Source organism: Meleagris gallopavo, chromosome 6 (assembly GCF_000146605.3).
Source record: "Meleagris gallopavo isolate NT-WF06-2002-E0010 breed Aviagen turkey brand Nicholas breeding stock chromosome 6, Turkey_5.1, whole genome shotgun sequence".
NCBI classification, from domain to species: Eukaryota; Metazoa; Chordata; class Aves; order Galliformes; family Phasianidae; genus Meleagris; species Meleagris gallopavo.
In genome coordinates, this window is record NC_015016.2 from 39605321 (window position 1) to 39623704 (window position 18384).

At 37.1% G+C, this 18384-nt stretch overlaps 1 protein-coding gene across 2 annotated transcripts in view; it reads left to right on the forward strand.

Annotated features, from left to right (window-relative positions):
• Window positions 1–1666: 1666 nt before the first annotated feature.
• Window positions 1667–18384, forward strand: part of ANO10 (anoctamin 10) — a 118680-nt gene continuing 101962 nt past the window's right edge. For both annotated transcript variants that reach the window (XM_003207213.3, XM_031553951.1), the window contains exons 1-10: window positions 1667–1816; window positions 2823–3005; window positions 3813–3947; window positions 4938–5057; window positions 7514–8083; window positions 8993–9048; window positions 10192–10266; window positions 11129–11311; window positions 15415–15606; window positions 17415–17543. In XM_003207213.3, coding sequence (XP_003207261.1) covers window positions 1678–1816; window positions 2823–3005; window positions 3813–3947; window positions 4938–5057; window positions 7514–8083; window positions 8993–9048; window positions 10192–10266; window positions 11129–11311; window positions 15415–15606; window positions 17415–17543 — 1782 coding nt within the window. In that variant the 5' untranslated portion in view covers window positions 1667–1677. The remainder of the gene's footprint in view (window positions 1817–2822; window positions 3006–3812; window positions 3948–4937; window positions 5058–7513; window positions 8084–8992; window positions 9049–10191; window positions 10267–11128; window positions 11312–15414; window positions 15607–17414; window positions 17544–18384) is intronic.

An 18384-nucleotide genomic window follows, 5' to 3' on the forward strand; every position in this document is an offset into this window, starting at 1 on the left:
GCGGCCGTGCGGCTCCTGGAAAGGAGAGGGCTGCTGAGGGAAGCGGGCGGGCTGGCCTGCTGGGCCGCCATAACACGGCGGCAGCGCTGTTGGCCGGGCGGTGGCCCGGTGGGCTGGGCAGAACTCGTGTCCCGCTAGCCAGGCTTACCCCTCCGTGTGAGCCCCGTTGCGTGAAAGTGAGAGCACGGTCCCACCGAGTCTGTGCGAGGCTTTGTGTGCACTAACTCAAGCTAGCTACTTCGTTATGTCCTGCTGACTCGGTGCTGGGTCTTGTATGTGCCGAATCAAACCAGCTTTGTGGTATCAACCTCAGAAGCACAGATTTGAAGAGGGCTTCAGCACTTCTGTGTGTTTTAGAAGCAATAAGGCTGTGATAGCTAACAGCAGTCCTGCTCGCACACTGCATTGATCGCAGGGGTTGTGGATAAGCGGTATACGAGCAAGTTTCCAGAAGCACGCAGTGCGTGCAGAGGCCGTTCTCAGGCTGGAAGGGATGGCTGGAAGTTGGCTGGTGTGGGCTCTGCTGCAGCTGGAACACCCAGCAGTGCTCCTCTGAAGGGATGTCCGTAGTATTCACCAATTACCAGTGCCTTTCTGTGTTGAAGTATGCAGAGTGTGGCAGTTATTGTCGTTACATATAAATGTACATAAAACAACAATGGAAAGTGAAGCAGTAAGGTGGAATGACTTGTCAGGGTGACGTAGTGAATCACTGGCACCACGATTACAATGCCTTATGATGTTGATTGCATTTCCCTTTGTCTGACTCATTCTGATTGTACAGATTTGCACTAGAAATCTTTTAAAAGTATTTTATTAACCTAATGCATTTTCTTTAAATGTTTGCATGCTCAGGCTCAGAGCTGTAAATCCAAATCACGTTCTTATCGCTGTAGATTTGTGTCTATAAAGAACTGAAGGCATAGTATCAACTGAACAGTTCAGTTTGGTGATTAATATACTTGAATAGTCTGTGCTGATGCTTAGCACTTTGTGACTGAACTTTGTTACAGAATGCTTGGCTTATGACTTTCAATAAATCTTTTAATTGCTGTGAGCATAATTTGCTTGTCTGCATGAGAAGTGCCCTGCTCACCTAACAAAGGTACTTTAAGTTTCCTTGGAATACTTGGTTAAAGCTTCACAAGATTAGCTGAGAAAGTACCTCCATAAACGTATAATGTGTTTGCATTCTTACCAGGAAAAGCTTATTTATTTTAGATAGCTGTTTGACTAATGTTCTCTTTTGTCAATGTTTTCATTTGCTGATGATTATTATGCTGTAGGAAGTTGCAAACTGGAGCTTTTGATGCTAGTTCTTCCTTATTACTTTGTTTTTATTTTTTCTCAAAAAACAGTTCTTTGCAATACATAGCAAAAACAGTTTCCATACTTGGAGAGTGAGATATACATGCCCCAAAAGATTGAAAATATCATGCTAAGTGACGGTCAGGGGGTTATTCAAATGCTTTGTAGTGCTCTTTTCAGTTGGTCCACATAAATGGTCATCTGCCACTGTGCTAAGCACAGATACATGTGATCACTGTAGTAAAATTTTACATTCTTTACATTCATATCTTTTCTAATATATATATATTTCATATATATATGTATATATATATATGCTAATATACTGTCATTTTTGTGTTTTTTTTGAACTTAAAAGGTTCTTAAAAGATGAAGGAAACCTGGTCTTTCTTGGATACTTTTGAGCCTAACTTCAGGCCTCTGGTAGTAATTGAGCTTGCAAAAGGCACAAAAAAGGAAACCATAGAATGGTTCACTAAAAGAATAGTTGACAAAAAGGCCAATGGAGGTGAGTATAACAGGATCTTCTGTAACACTTTAGATAGATTGGCTGTCATAATATGAAGACAGACAGAAAATTAGTTTTCATGTGATTCATGATGAAAGTAATTACTGTTTAGCCAGTCCCATTCCATTCTTCAGTTTTGAAGTTGCTTGGTGTCATTTAAGAGTAGTGATGTAAGGTCATGTGCCTACTGAAGTCTAGAATCCATCTTAGTGGTGAAAGAGGAGTAAAGTCATGCAACTTAGATTTTTAGTTACTTTCTGTGCTCATGTTCTAGAGTGTGTTTCTCATGTTGACTAAGAGAAAGTTGTAAATCTTATCAAATCATTACCAAAATGAAGATGCGGTACATCTATTATTCTTCCTTCAAGCCTTGGCTTCATGTTGTAGAATAAAACTGAGTTTGCAGGAAGCAAATTAATCTTGATATATTCATATTGGCTTTTAATTATCTTTTTTCTACCTTGTATGTTTTCACACAGAGAATATTTCATTTCTTGGTGTTCCAGTATACTTCCAAGAATTAAAGTTAGTTTAACTTTGCTTTGTAATTCTTTAGAATTTTTTCTAATCTCTTGGAAAGGCACTTTATGACTTTGTTGTTTATGACTGTTGTATCTGACATCTGATGGTCAGTAAACTTTCTGCAGATATTGGATCTGTGACTCCAAACTTGCTTGGAGGCCTATTTCAGAGGCCTAGTCTTCTTAAAACTAATGGGACTGCCGAAGCAATGATTGCTGATGTGATGTGAGCATTACAGGAGTAAATCCAGACTGTCCTCATTGTTACAATTAATTTTCAGTGAACACTTCCACAGAAACAATACTACAGCAGAGGGTAACCTTGCAAAATTCTGAACACCATATGCTGTTGAAACCTTAATTCTTTATCGCTGTAAGCATACAGCTTCAGTGCTCCTGGTCCAGTATGATAGGTATATGATACAGTTTTCTTTAGGTATAATTTTAATGCATTCCGTTCCTATTTTCCTTCTATTACTTTAAAGGTGCACAACTACTGATTAAACCGTTGGTTACAGAAAATGGAGATGAAACTATTTATCTAATTGGAGCTTCCCACTTAAGGCTGTTGCTGGGAGCTGAAACTGTGGGTTTGGTGAAGGAGTGTAATGATAATTCAATGAGAAGTTTCACATACAGCAGTAGAAAAACTTTCAAAGATTTTGCAGGTAAGCGTTGTTAAACTTCTTGTATCATTACAAAGCTGTGAGTACATTTATAATCAGTTTCACTAATAAATCTTTCATGGTTTATCCCTTGGAATGGTGTTATGATAGGATTGTTAACGTAGTTCTTCAAAAACTGGGATTGATTTTGAAAAAGTTTCATACTATATTTCCTTATTTTTGTATTCTCATCACAATTAGTTGTCTCAAATAGTTTATCGTTATGTTCCATAAAAAAAAACCAAACTGCTGTGATAATTGATGTGAAACGCTTTCTGAAAAGCAGCAAGCATTTTTCAAGGCTAGGCTGGATGGGGCTTTGAGCAGCCTGGTCTGTAGGGAGGTGCCCTGCCTACAGCAGGGGGGCTGGAAGTAGATGATCTTAAAGGTCCCTTCCAACCCAAACCATTCTATGATTCTGTGGTTTTATTCATTTTTAGTTTTCAGAAAAATACTTTGGGAACTGTATAGCAGAAATGGATATAGAGATTCTGAAATTGGCAAATAGTGGAAACATAACAGAGTCTTTCAACAGGTCAACAGTATCTAGTACTTGCTGGTATGCTATCCCAGTCTTCAGCAGTTCATAATTCTTTGTGTTTGAATTCATTCTCTTAATTCACCAGGGTAGTAAAAAATGCAGTAGCAAATGTGTGCTAGTTATAGAAAACTTCTTCCTATGGTGTTCATTTTAAAAAGTGGAGGTTTTGCTAAAAGATGTTTGTTGGACTGGTCTTTTTTGGTATTTTTTTTTTGCTCAGTTGTCTTATTATGCTGCACAGTTTCTTACTACTTTCTTTTTTTATTTAGATGACAATCACAATTTCCTTACGATGTCAGAATGTCAGTATATCATCAAACATGAGCTTGAAAATTTGAGAGCTAGAGATGAAAAAATGATCCCTGGATATCCACAGGCAAAGCTATATCCAGGAAAATCAATTGGTAAGCAAGGTAGTTTGTTGTCTGTGTGTCAGCATCTTGATTTAGGACAGTCTTCGTGGTGGAAAAAAAGCCTTAATTTTCCTGCAATTAAGATAAACTCTCGAGATGTAAATCACACTATTAATTTATCTTGTCTTCTCAGATTTTCATGATGATGAAACAAGGGGCAGTGAATGTAAAGTGTAACAAAGAAAATTCCAAATAGATATTAAGAAAATGTTCTTTACAGTGAGGAAAATCAAGCATTGGAACAGTATCTTAGACTGTGGGAATTCTTCCCTGGAAGACATTTAAATCTTAATTGGACAGTATCCTGCACAGCTTGAATTAAGCTGGACCTCCTTTGAGCAGGAGGTTGGACCAAATGACTTCCATAGTACCATTACATCCTGAGTCTTCCTATGAGACTGATATTCTTGCTTTACATTCTTTTTAGCTGAATAAATTTTCAAGTAAGTTTATGTTATCTATTATTTTTAGTTGGTACCCAAATAATTTGTAGTTTAAAAAATAAAAAAAAAAAGGAAACAAACACAGCCAAACCCACCGCCAAACAATTTTTTTTACAAAATCTACAGGGGAAGGCCACAGGAAGTCATTGGAATAAATGTGCTCCTGTTCATGAATAAATATTTTATCGATAGTAAGTTTACTTGCTTCTTTTTGGGGTAAGGAATGGTAGTAGTATGACATGTTTATTGTTTCAAGAGTAGATTTATGACCTGCAAATGTTGGAAACAGCATGCCCTAAGTAGTATCTTTATGGTAGCTTCAACTAGTGTATTGATAGAGATGCTACAGTTTCTTAGGAGATAGTTTCTCTTCTAGAATTCCTATATCATTTTAATAACAGTGTTTTTATCCATTACTGTTTGTCACCTAAGAAAATTCAAGGGAACTTTAGGTTTGGTAAGTACGTAATGTAACCCATTTGCTGATATCAACTTTCTTGTATTTGGCAAGAGTACTAGTACTTCTTTTTCCTTCTAGTGAGAAGATTATTGACCAATGGTATTCTAGTTCAGATTTTCCCACTCCATGACAGAGAAGAATTGAAAAAGCTCCGACACACCTGGTATGGCCGAGTCAAAATTGGCTATCAACCTTTAGGTATGTGAACACTTACTCTGCTATGCATAAAGTGCAGGGTTTCTTCTGGAGGAATTTTCTCTTGGTGTGAGAAGACCAAAGGTCCTTCCCAACTACTGCTCCATCATTTAGCTTCTATAAAAGTGATTCTCCTGTGTGGAAAGTAAGTATTGTAACAAGAAGTCAGTTGTTTCACTAGGAATTCACCTTGTCACCTCCCTGTTTCACTAACAGTTTACCTTGGTGCGTTCCCATTTCACTGAGTTTGCCTTGTCACCTTCCCAGATTCCCACTACAGTTCACCTTCTCTAATATTACCTTTCTGCCCAAGTTGCTTTGTTAGTTATCATGGACTGAAGTTCGCTTAAACTTGCTGTTACTTGGAGCCAAGAAGGTACTTTGTAAATGGTTTCTTGACTGTAACCTATCTGGACTTGCTGACATGCATAGTCAAGGTCGCTTCATCAAATTCTTCTTCATTCTAAAGTGCCTGTAGGTTCATGTGCTATGATGACTAGCACTGAAACTTTTCTGGGGTGAAGTAGGAGCCTGAGAGGATGTGTAGGCTGCTGTCTCTCAGTTCATAATGATTTTCTTTCTTGTGGCTGCAGAAGGTCTGTGCTATGTAGACCTTTGGCCCAAGCAGAGCAGTTCAAACACCTCAGAACATGCAGTTCAAACACCCTATGACTATTTCTTGTAATATTGAGTTTTAAAATTTCACCCACTGTTCTTTTGAGTAGCCCCCTGAGGGAGTTCAGGACATGAAATTGGTGAGCTAGTCTGGCGATACAGTGTCAGTATAGTTCCACCTTAGCAGCAGTCTCCTTTTAACAGAAGTGTCGCTACACATCAGCAAATCAGTAGTGGACCAAGCCAAAACTATTTATTTTCAAATTAACTTTTGGTAGGAAGGCTCCTCTATGTCTGGAGTTGACAAAACTACATTGATTTGTATGCTTTTCAAAAGTGTGAGTTGTTGGTTGCTAGATTCAGTGGAGTGGATTATATACACTGAGAAAGTTCAAAATGAAAACAAGTTTTAATCTGACAAATGTGGAGAGAGTTAACTTCTGAATTTGCAGAAACGCTGTGAACTTTATATGAAGAAGAAAAAAACTAAGAGTTTGCCTGACTGATAATCTCTTGGTCCAGCGGTTACTTGAGAGTCTTCCTTGAGCTATAGAAGTTAAGGATCTGGCTCAATAATTCCTGCCTCCAGACTAGAGGATTCCGCTCTGTACTCTTCTCTTGTTTATACAGGAGAGGTTCTTTTTGAATGACATCAAATACACAAAAAATTTAAAAGTAAATTCCATTAACCCTGCTATATATGTACTAATTTAGGGATCTCTTTTATGTTGTGCACGTGCAGCGTGAAATGATGCTCGTGGTCTATACTCAAACTCATTTAATAATAAATTCTTGATTAATTGAAAAAGATTTTGGCATAATGATTTTTCTGTTTGTTTGCCTTTCCCTCTGGCTTTCAGAGGCTTATCTGATTGGCAGCTATGAATTTTTGCTGCTGTTTTCTGTAAACTGCATGCCGTACCAGTATTCTGGCATTGCACACGAGCTTTTGATCTGCTAGTCTTTTATGCAGAATACGTGTGCAGTGTCAATTCACAGGCTGTGATATTTTATTACGTGAGTGAATACGTAGCAGTGATATACAACTATAAAGGACCTGGTTTTTGAGGGAGGCAAAGATTAAAACAGATTTTAACACTCTAAACTCGGTATGCTAGTTATTTCTAAATCTTCAGAACTGATGGCATTTCTAGATTATGATGGCTAGTACTCTACAATTTTTTTGTTAGTAATTTAAGCGAGATCTTGTTTTCCATGGAGATTGTGCATCTGTCATATCCATTAGTACTGCACTATCCAAACTTTTAGAACACTTAAGCAGACTTGAGTGAGAACGATAGTTCATTTCATGTATTGATTGTCTACTGAAGGGAATTTCTTAGCCTCTTTGTGTTTTTAGAAGTGTTTAAGAACTCAGTATATTTTTTCATCTATTCCTTTATTTCACTGAGGGGTGGCAAAGCACAGCTAGATCTTCTAACACTGTGCAAATTGAAACAAATTTGGTTCCCATGTCTACATAATGCCACTGAGAAACTTTAGAAATCAGGTGTCACTGACTTGATATAAAAAACTTATATGCCACCCTAGCCATTCCTTTATAGATTCTGTTTTTAAGAATGCTAGTATTTATTTTGCTCTGGATACTGTAGGTATTGAGGTATTTGGCTTCCCTACTATCTGAATATATGCATTTGTATAACATAACGCAAATAACCTTCTCTGGTTTTGGAATGTAGGAGAGGGAGAAACAAACAAACAAAAAAAACCCAACAGATCAGAAAACGTAAATTTGGGCCAAGGGATTAATTTGTGTTCAATTTTGATATTTATTGTACTCCTATGTATATTGAGTGTCTTAACTGAGACATTTTTCTCTGCAGATGAGATACGCTCCTACTTTGGTGAAACCATTGCTCTCTACTTTGGCTTCTTAGAGTACTTCACGTTTGCATTGATTCCAATGGCTGTCATTGGAATTCCTTACTATGTGTTTGCATGGGAAGATTATGACAAATATGTAATGTTTGCCACATTCAACCTGCTGTGGTCCACTGTGATCCTGGAAGTTTGGAAGCGGATTTGCGCTGTGATGACGTACCGCTGGGGGACACTGTTGATGAAGAGGCAGTTTGAAGAACCAAGGCCAGGTTTCCACGGTGCTTTGGGTATCAATCCTGTCACTGGGAGGGAGGAACCGGTGTACTCAAGTATTAAGAGACAGTTACGCATTTATCTGGTGTCCGTACCGTTTGTGTGCCTTTGCCTCTACTTCTCGCTGTATGTGATGATGATTTACTTCGACTTGGAACAGTGGGCTCTGGATTATCATGAGGAGAATAAGTCCACCTTCAGCAGCTTGATGCTGTATGTGCCCAGTATCATATATGCTGTCGTGATTGAAATTATGAACCGTATCTATAGGTATGCTGCTGAATTCTTAACGTCATGGGGTAAGAAAACTATTTATTATTCTTATTTTTACATTATAATTTAGAATCACAAATGTTTAAGACTTACTTTACTGAGGGGTAAAAGAGCTGGCCACTTTCACTTCTTTCTTTTATTCGGAGTGTTACGAGATAGCAGATCCATGTTTGGTTTAATTTGGTCTGAGTCTAGCAGAAGGGATGATCGTGCCTTCCTCTTCAACCTCTCTCTGATGCCAGTCTCCCTTCTCTGAATTAGTTCTTTCTTAGGCTACTTTAGCCGTATTGCTTGCCCAAGGGAGGAGGTGAGATCATCAGGGTAGGAGATTAGAGGTAGACAGCAGAGGAAACTGTCCTGGCGTCTTTGTTCCATAACCTGAGTTTGATGAATATATCTTTGTGTGTGTGTGTGCGTGTGTGTGTGTGTGTGATACATCATTGCAGAGGATAGAAGCACTGAGATAACAGAACAAAATCTAAAAACATTAACAAAATTGTCTTAAAATAATGTTTGTGTATATTATATGTATAATGAAGATTGAGGTTTCACATCCTTATCAGAATATTTTCTTCTGGGCACTCTCAGAAGAGAGTGAACAGGATTAGGAGTTCATCTGATTGTCTCCGACTTGACTTATTTTCAGCTAAGATCTGATGTTAGCAGCTGAAGTGGCAGAGCATAGGAAGGAATCTGGGTATGGAGGCTGGCAACTAGAGAAGTTGCAGGATCTGTGCATTGCCACTGCTGCTACTAAAGAAATGATGGTACCGTATAAATTGTTATTGCCATAAATTATTGGAGGAACTATTCCTTAGACACTACCACTAAAATGATTTCTAGGTGGAAAAATGTTTCTGTTTTGTATAACAGTGTTTAGTACATTGCGTGTGCTTCTGCTGTTTACTAATGAGTAATTTTGTTGATTTTTTTAGAAAATCACAGGCTGGAGTCTTCATATCAGAATCATTTAATTCTGAAGGTTTTAGTGGTAAGTAGGTAGTGTGAGGAGTAAAAGGTTATTTAAAAAGGGAAGTTAAGTGTTTTATTTGTATTTTCCCAGCATTCCTGCTTTGACTTTCAATTTTGTTCAGTGCCAAATAATTTTTGATGAAACAGAATTTCTGTTGTGGTTGCAGTGACTGCTAGGCTGTATAAATACCTTGTTTTATATTGCACAGGTTAGTTGTTTTTGAATTGATTGTTCTTTCATTAGGATTCTGGATATGCAATGTAGTTGTTATATTCTCTGGATATATGTATATATATTTCTCTTAGTTGATGTGGTCCTGGCTTCAACTGGGAATGATTCCTTTTGGTTTTTGCAACATTTTATGGTAAACTGCGCTTTAAGAAGTTCACACATTAACTTGCATTTGTACTAAGTTCAACCAGCTAATCAGAGGAGACTGGATATACTTGTCCATTACTCTGCTTGCGTTCAGCTCATAATATATATTGAATATATATATTGATATATTTACCTCGGGCCTCTGAATAAGTTGCTCTTGCGTGCATACATATATACTGTAAAGTGAATGGGAGAGGATTAGGTGCTTGTATTGATTCTAAGAGACTGTACTGTAAATCTTGAGAAAAGTTCTACTGCAGTGCCCGATCATGATTTTTCAGGTACAATACTGTGATTTATTTCTCATTTTAGTAGTAGGGAATATTCTTCTCGGTCATAAAACCTCCTGAACTGGTTAAACAGAAAACTAACATCAATTGAGGAACAGTTATACATATCTAAAGAGATGTCTTCCAATAAATAGATTTTGTCATCATTTTTATTTGAAAAAAGTCATCACCCTGAACTAAGATCAACGCCAAATTGTGGAAGATAAGTAGACGATGACAGGTGTTTAAAGTGTTCACATTTTATAATTTAAATGTATAACACATTGTATATTGTGCTTTAGGAAGGCATCGAGGTAGTTTAATGGAAATAGGAGTTGGATCAATACGATCAGAATTATTTTTTTCTGATGTAGTTTTAAAGGTGGTAAAGAAATTCAATTTAATGGACAGTTTGTATCTGTGTGGAATCAGAGTAACTGTTAGATGATACTTGGCATTTTGTTCTCAAGCCATGAATTTCCACTTGCATAATAACAAATATTTTCATTTGCAGTTCAACTTCTTGAATTGTTTTGCATCTCTCTTCTACATTGCTTTTGTGCTGTTTGATATGAAACTTCTGAGACAGGTAAGTTACTCAAACATTAAAAACAATGATGCAGCTAGGAAAATAAAGGATTGCTTGAAATAGTGCTGATTTTTTTCAGTAGTTTTTCTAAATATGTACATGTATGTATTGTTGTTGTCAAGTTTATATTTTCTTATGAATACAGTTCCATATTTCAATTTATCTTGCACATCTGCAGAATGATAACAGAGTAATGTAGAGCGATCATTTTTCTCCTTGCAGATGAGAAAAAGAAATTGATTGCTCCCTCACACTGATGAAGCTGGGGAATTTTCATTTCCTCTTCTTTTCCTTTATGTTACAAAGTGTTTTTCTTTATAGTGTTCTTATTGAGAGGTTCCTGAGGATAGGAGTATTATTAAGTTTATTACTACAGTGAGAAATTGAAAATAAATAGAAGCAACAATAATTTGTCATTGGTATTTTAAATCAGTTTTCTGTTGTTAATATTGCTTGAAATCAAATGCATGAAAATCAAGTAAAAGTAATTATTTCTTTGGCTGTAGAAACTTAATATGTATTCTTTTAAGTCCATTGTTTACCTCTGTTAGTGATAAATGACGTATTGTTAAGTGTTTAGCTTTCATTGGACTTCCTGTACTGTTTCCAAGATGCATAAAGATCCACTAAATAGTTAATTATCTAAAGACCTATTTAGTTCTTTTCAGCACATTGCAAAGAATGGGAACCAGAGCAGCTATCCTTCTCATTTGCTATTGCTAGTTTTATTATGCTGGCTGCTTTTGTTGTGGTGTAAGAACTTGCAGTGTTAATAGAACACACAAAATTAGAAACGATCACAGACTTATTGCAGGTCTATTAATTGCTTTTTTTTTAATGTATTTTTATTTTTATTTTTTAGAGCTTGGCCACTTTGCTGATAACTTCACAGATCCTCAATCAATTTGCAGAATCCCTGCTTCCTTACTGGCTTCAGAAGAGACATGTGAAGAAGATGAAGAAACACACGCATTCTCTGAAAACAGAAACGGACCTGTCATTAGTTGAACAAGTCAACTTGGAAAAAGAAATGGGCACCTATTTTGTATGTTGAATATGCTCATATGTTGTTAGGATATATATTTTGCTAGATTATATGCTGCTAAAAAGTGGTTTCAGGTGAATTGTTGTTAGCTGCAATGTAGTACATTAGAGTAGCTATTTTATTTCAGAAGGTGCTCTGAATACATGATAAGTATAGTTTGACCTCTTGGCAATAGTCATAATCTTCTTTTTAGAAACAAAGAGTGGAACAGAGTAAGGAATTGCTTGTTTCTCATTATAGAATGTGATAGCAATTGTTGCTTTTGAAACAGCAGATCATTTTTGTCAATTCACTGGGGGATAAGCTACATTTGTAGACTCCTAGTGCCCAAATTATATCTTGCGAGGGAAACCCTGATGTCTAGATTTTATTCTTATGTGGTGGAACTTAGAATCCTTACTTCTTACTGAATTGATCTCTCTGTTGTATCGCCCAAACGCAGAAAGATGGGTTACTATGTCCAGAGCAAAGGCCCTTCATTATGCTTGGAGCAGTCACATTTTTCTACTGTTTGTTGTCTTTTGAATTATTTTTAGCCCTAGCAGTGAGAGTTACAAGGGCTACAAAACAAACAAACAAAAAAACCCAAAACCAACAAACAACCAAGCAGCAGCAGTGTAACTGCATGTTTCTTCTACTGAAAGACCTGGGTACTCCTGTACTTAAGGAAGTCAAGTTTTGTTTGTCATTCTCTCTGTCAGCTGTTTCTGCTTTTCTATTTCTCTATTTCTGTTTAACACTCACTGGAGATTTCTTGTTCTTTGGAGCCTGTTTACACCTTCTGGCTTGGTCCCAGAAGTGTTCCCACTAGCACAACAGGTGCTGCAGTCCTGGAATAGCCCAACTGCTATACTTGCTATCTTCTACATTTCTCCTAATCCCAGCAGTGTTTTTGGCCATCTCGTATGCTGGACTTGGCAGTCATCGTTCACAATGGCAACATAAAATTATTGTAAGAGTTAGGTTAATGAGCACAGTAGCCAGCGCAACCTAAGAAGGCAGAAGAGATGAACTCTTTAGGCCAGTACTACTGCTGGAAGCTCTTCTTCTTGAAATTACAGCTTTGGCATTCGTGCTGTCTTCCTATCTCAGTTTCTGATGGCTTCATAGTCAGTAAGCACATGACAAACAACACAAAATCAGATCATCAATTTTACCTGTGTTGTTTTTAGGATTTCCTTCTCACCATCCACAAAGTTTTAAGATGTATTTGTGTCATCTTATTACGTTAAACTGGTAAGTTTTCTTGGAATAGGTCTTGCTTAGTATATTATTGTCTCCACCATACTTTACTTCTTGATTTGAATTTGGTTGATTTGTTTCTCTGTATTTAACACGTGTTGTGGAATTCATTACTTGGTGTTCTAGAGGAGTTGACAAAATGCAGTAGTGTGTATGTTAAGACCTTACAGAGTGACTGACAGCTTGTTCCGTCGAATGCTGCAAGCATAGTCACAAGGGATTTAATGCTTTATGCCTTTACAGAGTAAGAAATAGATGTAGGTCATGTACTTTTTATGTAAAAGTAGAGAACATCAGAGTTAGAAATTTATTTTGAAATGTGAGAGTACCATGAAGTGGGAAATGAAAATACTACCTTTGCAGCTGAATAATTGTACTAACATTTCACTGGGACTGTTGGTATCTTTCACTTCATATATGGGGAGGTAGATTGGCAGAGAGCACCTGTCTTACAGTGGAGAGCACAGCAGAAATCCTTAAGTTAGTGTCTGAACTGGTAAATCAGCATGGTCCAGCAAGGAGCCTGAAAACACACCAGCACAGATCCAAGGGCTGTGAATTGGCAGCAGGTGTCGACTTGCCTGACCAAATAAGTTCTGGCTCCTAGAGCTGATCTGACTTCTGGTTCTTAACTGGCACATACAAAGCCAGCGTGGTGTCTGAATCCTGCTGGCCAGTGCCTCTTGCAGATCAGATGTATCTGCACCTGTTGTGTGGTCATACCTTGAATAATTTTTCAAGGAGAAACAGTAGGTCCAGTTGTGGGGTTATGACTTTGCCTTTGAGTTGCCCACTTCTTGCCTCAGTTTCAGTCCAGTACACGGTGTATTCAACACCTTAGATTTTAACTTCAATCTAAATATTTTGATTGTGCTATATTTGTGTATATAGTATACACGGTATTAGACCACTTGTTTCTAAGTGTTGAGCTGTCAGCAGAAAAGAGTATTACTAAAATTACATCTGTCACAAGGGGGAAGCATTTGACTATGTTTAGTAACTGAGGAGTTCAGCAGGAGTGTTGACAGAATTCTGTGTTTCAGGATTTTTTCTTTCCCTTTCCTTTCTTCACTTACCCTTTAATATTCTAATTTCTCTTTGCCCTCCTTGCCCTCTCCCCTCACCTCCTTTTTGTGTCTCTCCAGCCCTTCAACTGATTTAAAGTATGAAAGCTTGTAGTCCTTATTTCACCTCTGTTTTTTCTCTCCTAATTCATTTTGAATCCTGGGTTGCTTTGTTGATTGTTTCCTTGATGCCATAGATTGTGCTGCTCCTGTGGCTAGGGCAACAGGAGGTTGATAACAGTGATAATAGCACAGTTAACATCCTCTCAGATGTTTCCTTCATAAAGTGTTGTAAATCAAGTAGGAGAAAAGTAGATGCTCGTTTTATTTTCAGACTGCTGTGCTGAGAAGTCAGTAGGTATTGAGCAAGAAAGTGGAAATGCAGTGCAGTTACCAGGGGGAGAATTATAAAGGGACACACTGCTCCTTGCTTGAAACATGTAACTGACAGCACGGACAAATGTGTGACTGCCACTCCAGTGAGTGATGCTGCACAAATGCCCCTAATGAAGACCTTGCTAAAATTCAGAGTTCATACAGGAAATCTTTGTGGAAAAAAATCTCCTTGATTTTAAACGTTACACAGCTCCTCAAGGTCTCGCCTGCAGAGCAAACCTGTTTGTATGTGAGATGTGAAAACGAGCTTGAATGAGGAATGTAGCTGATGAGTGGCCCATGTTGATTTCTGAGCTTGCTGGCTTCTGCTGCCCGTTTGCTAGAGCAAGAGCACCAGGTGCTAGAGTTGGTTTAACTGTCATCAACCAGAAGATTAGAAAATTGTGTCTGTGATGCATGGAACCAAAACTAATGTTATATTTCCTGTACTAATCTCAGTTACTGTCAAATCTTAATCGATAGTTTTGTTGGTTCGTTTATTTTATTTTGAGAGAGAAGAAAATGTGTGGGTCTGGATGAATACCAAATAGCTGTATCCTAGTTTAAGTAGTTTATGATATTTCATCACCCTTTGTTCAGAGAACACATTGGACAAAATCAATCCTTTTCTTTAGAAATTATTGGTTTATTCTTCGTTTTCATGAATAATTGCTGCAATCACAGAAAACTATTATTAATATAACAAAATTAGTATGTAAATATGTATAAAGACCTACATGTGAATACTTAATCAGCATTTAAGTACCCGAATTGTTGATTCAAAAATAAGGAGATAGATGCATTGCAGATTTGCCAGAATAGGGCTTTTTGTTTGCATTAATTGTTCCTTTCAGATGCCAGTGCTACATTTTGACATTTTAGCCTTCAAGTAGGCAATTAATTCTAACTTACTCATTTGAAATAGATGTGCAGGAATATTAGAGAAGAGTTGCCTGTTTGAAACCTATGTTTCTGGTTAGACCTTTCCTGGACCGTCTGAAGTACTAGGCCTATTTGTAAGAGCATTGTGAGGAGAGTGTTCTGCCAGTTACATGAATGATGCTGTTTTCTTGTCCTACACTGTTCTGTCAGTAGCTGTTTCACTGGGATAGTCAAGAACTTACAGTGAGTCTGTTCATACAATTACTTCATATACTTCATGTAATATGGATAAGTGAACGATACAGAGAGTGCATTAGGCGAAGGGAAAACCTTGACCTACCCATATTAAGAAGTTCTGAATAATTTAGTATTGTAAAAATTACTAGACAGGATGTCTTTTCTCCTACTGCTGATCATTATCAGGCAGATAATTTGACATGAGGAACCATGTTTATAGCTGTACTATTAATTCCACGTCTTCATGTATTTTTTCTGAGTAAAAGTTGCTTTTTTTTTTTTTTTCTTTCCTCTGTTTTCCAGGGTACTTTTGATGATTACTTGGAGTTGTTTTTACAGTTTGGCTACGTCAGTCTTTTCTCGTGTGTTTATCCGCTGGCTGCTGTCTTTGCAGTGTTAAACAACGTCACAGAGATATATTCTGATGCCTTAAAAATGTGTAGAGTTTACAAGCGTCCGTTTGCAGAACCCACAGCAAATATCGGTGTTTGGCAGGTAAGCTTTGTTTGTTTCTTTTTAATCATTTATTATAAATGACGTTTCAGCAGATTTATGCTGTATGTTTCATCATCAACTGCTTTTAACTTTTAGTAGGTATTTTGTTATCTTCAGTGTCTTATGATATTATCCCACTGCAGTACATTTTGTTAGGTTTTCAACCACGTGTAATTTTCAGTTGCCTTTGAAGAGAAAGTAAATCCTTTCATTACTACTTATATGCATGTATGTTGTGATTCTGTTGCAATACCAACAAAGCAAAGCTGCCAGTACAGTACTGCCTAGTAATTTATAGCAGAAGCATTCTGAAATTGGTAACATCTGGGGCCATCTCAGGAGCATGGAGCTCATCTCATGTATTTTCAGAAGATTGAAGAATGATAGATAAATACTTTGAATCCTGAGTCATGCTTGGCTGTGCGCTCTCATGGTTACTGGTACTCAAGCTGACTAATTTTGAAATAGCTTATGTATGTGTGAAGAGGCTGTACTTTTCTATAGGGGTTTAATCTACTTAAACAGTTTCACACTGGAAGAAGTCAGTTAAGGATTTCTGACCTCAGTTGTTTAATGATGTGATTGTGCTAGCACCAGCTAGTTTGGGACCTCTTGAGTAGACTGTGTTAGTAAACTGATTTTGACCAATAAAAACTCTGCAGAACTCCTCAAAACTCAGAGATGTTTGTGGTAGAAAGAAGAATGGCCAGTCATATCCAAAGATGTAAGTTTTCTGTTAACAGCAATGTGAAGTAGGCTGGAGGAAAGGTCTAGGAGATGATCTGTATTCTAGTTTTTCTGTTGATGCATGGTGAAGACAGAGGACAGAACAGACTAGTAGTTTGTTTAATTTGATTTTAGTAATCTATTTTACATGGGAAGTTAGAGCATTGGCTGAAATATTTCTGTTAAGGAAATACTGAATTATTTTATCATAGGAGCTGAGTCAACAGCTTACTGTCAAGGAGAAAGTTACTTCTGCTAATTCATTGTGATAATTGCTACATTTCCATATCAGCTTTTCCCATTCAAGAGGAATGAGTAATCACTGTACTGCAAAAGCAATTGTCATACTGTATTTTCAGGCATTTTGTGGGAACTCTATATACAAGAGCTTCTCAGACTTGCATGTGTTTAAATGTAAACCTTTCTTTCAACAAATCCAACAATACATTCATCTTGAAAAACTGATTGCTATTTTAGAAAGGTTCTGAACCACTACATTTCTGATCGCTTAACATAAGGACAAAACAAAACCAGAGTGCTGGGACAGTTAGTTCCTCTAGTTTTGCCTTTTTTCTTTTATTTTGAAAGAAATATGTGTTCAAGAGTAGAAGGATACACAGTCTTTTGTGTGTTCACGTTGAGTCATGAAGGTACCAAGGTTAGGATTGCTTTCCTGACCATGTTTTTTGTTTAATTTCTTTTTTAACTTGAGGATTATTCTGAATTCTTTCGGGAGGTTATTTGATATTGCCTCCATCTAGGATGTTACTGGTCTTTAAATACACATACACACACAGATACATTAAATTACAGAAAAATTCAGGGTTGCCAGGTGTGCTTTGTGGTATTACAAACCTTGTTATGGTTGTGTTGTTGCCTGTTTTTATGGTTGACATAGTGTAGATGACTTGCCAAGCCAGTCTACATTATAGAAGTCAAAAGATGGAGAGGAAAAAAAATAAAACAAAATAATGACTCTTCTGAGGATTTCGTGGAGAGGGAGAAATTTTATAGAGCACTTTGGGGACTGGTAAATCAGAGATAATGGTCATAACTGTGAATGTGTTTGTGTCTTATTTCAGTTGGCTTTTGAAACTATGAGTGTAATATCAGTAGTTACTAACTGCATACTGATTGGAATGTCTCCACAAGTGAATGCCCTTTTCCCAGACTCAAAAATGGATCTTGTTCTGACTGTGGCATTGGTAGAGGTAAGTCTGACTTCAAATAGAGTTCAGATATATGTTTTAGTAGGAAACAACATGAAGAACAGTGGAAATTATGCCAGTAAGTAGATAAAAAATCTGCTTATTTTAAAAGGACTTGAAAGCTTTCCCTGCGAAGTAAGTGTTAAAACCTTGCTTTTTATTTTCTGTGTTTTCGTGTACTGTGAATGTTGTCGCTATACTTCTGCAATACATTCTTCATCTTTGTGAATGTTTCCCATAATGACTTATCTGAAACATGTATGTATAAGAACTAAGTCCTAGTGATTGTAAGACCATTTCAGTTTTACGTTTTCCTAATTCTATGTAGTAAACACTCGAGTTTCTTTTCAGGCAAATGACTGACCATTTTACATCTTAACAGATTGCAGATCGTTGTCCTTATGTATCTTTCTATTATTTCAATTTAAAAACGATGTTTTTTAACTTTTAGGAATGTAGGCTATTTTTCTGTGTTTGTGTACAGTTGTTGAATTGCCTTGTAGAGGTGTAGCCTCTGTATTACTTCTGTGTTGTTGTTACAGACGTTGTGGGTTATGCAGTAAGTTACGTGCTTGCTTAAAGTTTGCAGTTAACTCTAGATCTTAATCACATGTCAACTGTTTGACTGAAGTTTGAGTCTACCTACAACCTGATACATTTTTCTATTATGCATGTGTGAACATTTGCTTTAGGCTCAGTGAAATGTTTGAACTAATTTGACAATTTAAATGCAGCATTCAGATTAGTTCATTTAGAAGGTATCTCTAGAGAGGTTATGTTACAAAAACTGTGTGACTGAATGTAACCAGAGGGAAGTTTTAATGTCCATTTGGTCTTTGAGCAG